General features: G+C 34.3%; 1 protein-coding gene across 1 annotated transcript; it reads right to left on the reverse strand.

The window, feature by feature from the left end:
- Nucleotides 1–651: 651 nt before the first annotated feature.
- Nucleotides 652–2,642, reverse strand: LOC120255310 (GDSL esterase/lipase At1g28650-like). The gene is given in 6 exon segments (XM_039263152.1): nucleotides 652–1,060; nucleotides 1,232–1,502; nucleotides 1,584–1,735; nucleotides 1,817–1,946; nucleotides 1,949–2,034; nucleotides 2,393–2,642. Coding segments are annotated over 6 exon segments (1,158 nt in total). The 3' UTR covers nucleotides 652–791.
- Between the last annotated feature and the right edge of the window lie 1,673 nt (nucleotides 2,643–4,315).

Consider the following 4,315-nt stretch of genomic DNA (forward strand, 5'->3'; position numbering starts at 1 on the left):
GTGTTTGATAGGCCCTTAGAACTCATTTCTTATTTAGGGGTTGTTTGGATTGGCTTTTAAAAATGTTTTTAATTTTGTAGAAAGCACTTTTCAAAAAAGTCTTTTAGAATAAGTTAAGTCTTTATCACGTATTTTTCGTTTGGATGTATTAGTTTCAGAAACACTTCGTAGTTGTGAAAATGTTTGTATGTTTACTTAAAAATTACTTTTACAACAAAAAATTACTAAAATACCCTTTTACTGAATTGATGAGGGGCATTTTAGTAAATGCACTTAACAGATAGAACTATCAAAAGCAAACTTTATTTCCATAAGCTAGTGTTTGACAACTTTATTTATAAAAGTTGTGTTGAGAACTTTATTTCAGCGAGCGAGAACATTGAGAGCAGTCGAGCACTGATATAAAAGCGCTCATAAGCAGACTTAACTTATAAAATAAGTGCTTTTGGGTCAGCTATAAACTGATCCAAAAAACACCTTAAGTAGTTGGTCCACTTTCATGTATAAAACCAGTACACATCTCACATCAAACTTTTAAAGCAGTTGATGGTAGGATTGAATCTCTCTAGCTTAGAATAAGCTATTTAATTGGCAACAATATATGTTTATTTTATTGATTTAAACTTAAATGATTGTTTAACAATCCACCAATCTCAAAATAAATATCCAATTACAAAAAAAAATGACAACTATTTATTTATTCACCTGCACTTATAATTATTGAAAAACAGACAAATAAACATCATCAGAAGTGAGGAAAGCCAGGAAAATAGATAGACTTTCCCACTCACTTACACAGTCATACTGACATGCTGAGCTTGATCATAGATCTTAACAATATGTGGGAATTGTTGGTTAATTGAAGGAGATACATGCAATACTTGTAACAAATCAGTGGCAATGATCTTGTTAGCAGCTTCAGTGAGGTGAACACCATCCCAGAACACTAAGCTTGAAGGGTCATCACAAGCTCTTGCCCCTTCACCACAAAGCACATATGCATTGTAGTTATAAGGACCTCCACCTCCACAACATGCAACCAAAGGCTTGTCCTTAAAACCTACAAAAGAAATACAAACATTATTATGATCATCATGTCTTATACTTTCACCTGTTCACCATACATTTTTCAGTTATTTTTTACCTTGAAATCAACCTTCAGACAGTGCTAAACATGAAATCTTTGCTTATTGTTTTTATGTAATGCCGTCGTAGTTCAATCATAACTTACCATATTTTTTAGGCGATTGCAACATTTCCATGATAATTCCATAATAATCAACAAAGAAGATGGTGACATGAGGATGTTGATGCTGGATATCTTGAAGTTCAATGTGGAGCCTTTGGTTATATAACTCAGTGAGCTCATTCAACCAATTCAAGCACCCTGTTTTCTGGTCATAGTCACCTTCTCTTGGAAAACATGTGAGACTAGCTGAGAGACATCCAACTGGATAATTCCCTGGAACTACCAATGTTCTTGCACCATATTTAATCAAATCCTGGAAACAATAAAACATAATAAAAATGCTCCTCATTGTTGTGAAACATATATAATAAACACAAGTATTAATGCAGCTCACTTTGATTGCAGAACTAATAGCCTGGATCATGACAGGAACTAGAAGAGTTTTTATTTCATAATCACTGGATCCTTTTAACATTGCAATGTGGTAATCATTTCCTCCGATTGCACCAACAATGAAGAGTGATTTACCCAACTTAGCCTCACACTCTGCACAAGAGTGAAAATGCAGTAATTCATGGCTTATTAATGATAATGTTTATTAAAAATTAAGGGAAAGAGGAAACAAACCTGAAAGTGAAGAACAGAGAATGGGAAGCATATCTTGGAACCAATTCAATTGATCATGCAAAGAGAAAGTATTGTTTGGAAGGGGAAAGCCATTCTCTTTATAGAAGGAAGTTTCAGCCACTGTGCCTCCTCAATGGCAAAGTTGACTCCTTGCTGGAAATTATGCTTAGCTGGTCCTGCTAGATATGGTGGAAGGAATGGCAATCCAATTGCCTCCGCTGTGAAATTTTTTTCTTTGTTAATCCAAGATAAAAAAATTTCAGAAACACTGCAAACATTGCATGGAGAAAGATGACCGTCAACCGGTCAAACCATTTAATTTTTATGTGAGTGGCAGAGGATTTGACTTTTTTTTTTCAGAAAAATATAAATAAAAAAATTAAAAAAAATAAAATGAATGTGTTCGCTGGTTTACTCACTTTGTTAAAAACTAATAATAATAAAAGAAAGAAAAAAAAAGAAAGAAAGAATGAAGAACAATCTGATTTAACTTTGGAGAAAGGAATGTAAACAAAATTGAAGAACAAAATAAAGGCTTTGACTGAATATATAGATATATAGATATATAGAACAAACCCAAGAAGTCAACGATGAGGCGGCCATCGGAGTGGCGGCCGGTGGGGCGATGAAAGAAGGTGATGCCGTAGGGGAAGTGGGCGATGGAGCAGTTGTTGTGAAGGTAGTAGAACAAGTTACCGGTGTCGCTCAGAGAACCTCCGAAGCTGATGATGGAGGAGAAGTAGTAGTCTATTGTTTGAGAAGAGAATGCCAATGGCAGCACTAGAGAGGAGTAGATCAAGAGAAAGGAGATAGGGGAACAAGCCATTGACTTGCTTCTTGGCATAATATTCCAGTTTTTTATATTTGCTTTGCATTTACTACATCAATTATTTTTTTATCTGTCATAAATTTATATTTTTTTTTATCTGTCATATTTTTTACATCAAAAAATATTTATTTTTTTTAAAAAAATAATATGATAGAGATATATAAAAATATAAATTAAAAATAATATTAAAAAAAATAATTTTTTATTAAATTACGTGAAATAACCAATTTTCTTACTATATAAGATTCGGTTATTCACAACAGATAAAAAAGAGCGATGGAGTATACAATTGGATGAGGTGTTTTGATCCCGCTCCTATTTAAATTTAATGTTTGTATATATTAATATATATGAGCTTACCTGAGAACAACATCCTTAGTATCTCATTGACTGTTATTTTCTTTTAGTTGATTTGGTGGATTTTATTAGATTTAAACAAGATCCACTCTTATGAGTATTTTTACCATTGCATTATGTATATGCTTTTTTTACTTTGCTATGGATTGTTTTTATTTATATTTTTGTTGTTATCTTCTTTTTCTCCATATGAATTGATATGTGATTTATATATTATCTTTAAAAAAATAAAGTTACATCTATGTGTGTTCTTTAAATTAAAGGAAAGATGAAATACCAGTTATATTATTGCATAAGTTTACTGTTTGATGCAGGATTTGTTTATAAATAAATATTAAAACTATTTCAACAAAAAAAATTAATAACATTCCACGAATTAAATGTTGTATGTCATATGACTTAGTGATAAATTAAATAATATTTATTTGATAAATTAAAATGATATGCAGATCCTCCCTTGCCCTCGGTGTCTCTATAGCCGTGATTCGTAACACCATAATATTTTATTTTATTTTTTTTATTTTTTTTTTTTTTGAAAAGGTGGATAAACCACTTCAATAAAATAAGAGAGAGTACAAAACCCCAGACTCCCCCCACACAAAAAGGGGAAAGGACACCCAACCACTAGCAGTGGTGCAAAACATCTCAAAACACACAAACTTACAGAAACAAAGGAGTACATGCAAGAGAAAGAAAAAGGAGGAGAACAGGGGCCTCCTCCCCACCTAACAACCCAGAAAGAGGACTACTCCGAATGCTGTCCCGGCGCCTCCTCGGCCATAGCAACCTCAAGAACTGCCTCAGAACAGCGTTCCACCTCAGCACGGGGACCCAAGAACTCCAGACTCCTCCGAACACTCCCCATGGCCTCATCCAGCTTCCCCTTGTCACCCACTGCACAGTTATCGTACCAGGACAATAATAAATGATCAATTTTAATAATGAGAATATGCACAAGCGCGACATTGGCATTAAAAATGATATCATTTCTAGCAAGCCAAATTATCCACACAATAGCTTTCACTAATAAATCCACAAAAGTCCTGGAAGACGCAAGACCGACCCTCTCCACGCGATCCGGAGATCGCTCACCGAGAAGGTGGCTCCGCAGAATTGACCAAATTAACAAAGTAATCCCAAATCCTTCTAGAAAAAGAACATTGGAGGAAAAGATGATCCGCTGCTTTCGATCGCCGAATGGCACAAAACACACGTAGCCGTAGGCAGTTTGTTACATTTCCTCCTCTCCAAGTTTTCCAACGTGAGGACCTTATTCTTCCACACAAGCCAGTTATGAAGAATGATTTTCTGAG

Source organism: Dioscorea cayenensis, unplaced genomic scaffold, assembly GCF_009730915.1.
Source record: "Dioscorea cayenensis subsp. rotundata cultivar TDr96_F1 unplaced genomic scaffold, TDr96_F1_v2_PseudoChromosome.rev07_lg8_w22 25.fasta BLBR01000940.1, whole genome shotgun sequence".
Classification (NCBI taxonomy): Eukaryota; Viridiplantae; Streptophyta; class Magnoliopsida; order Dioscoreales; family Dioscoreaceae; genus Dioscorea; species Dioscorea cayenensis.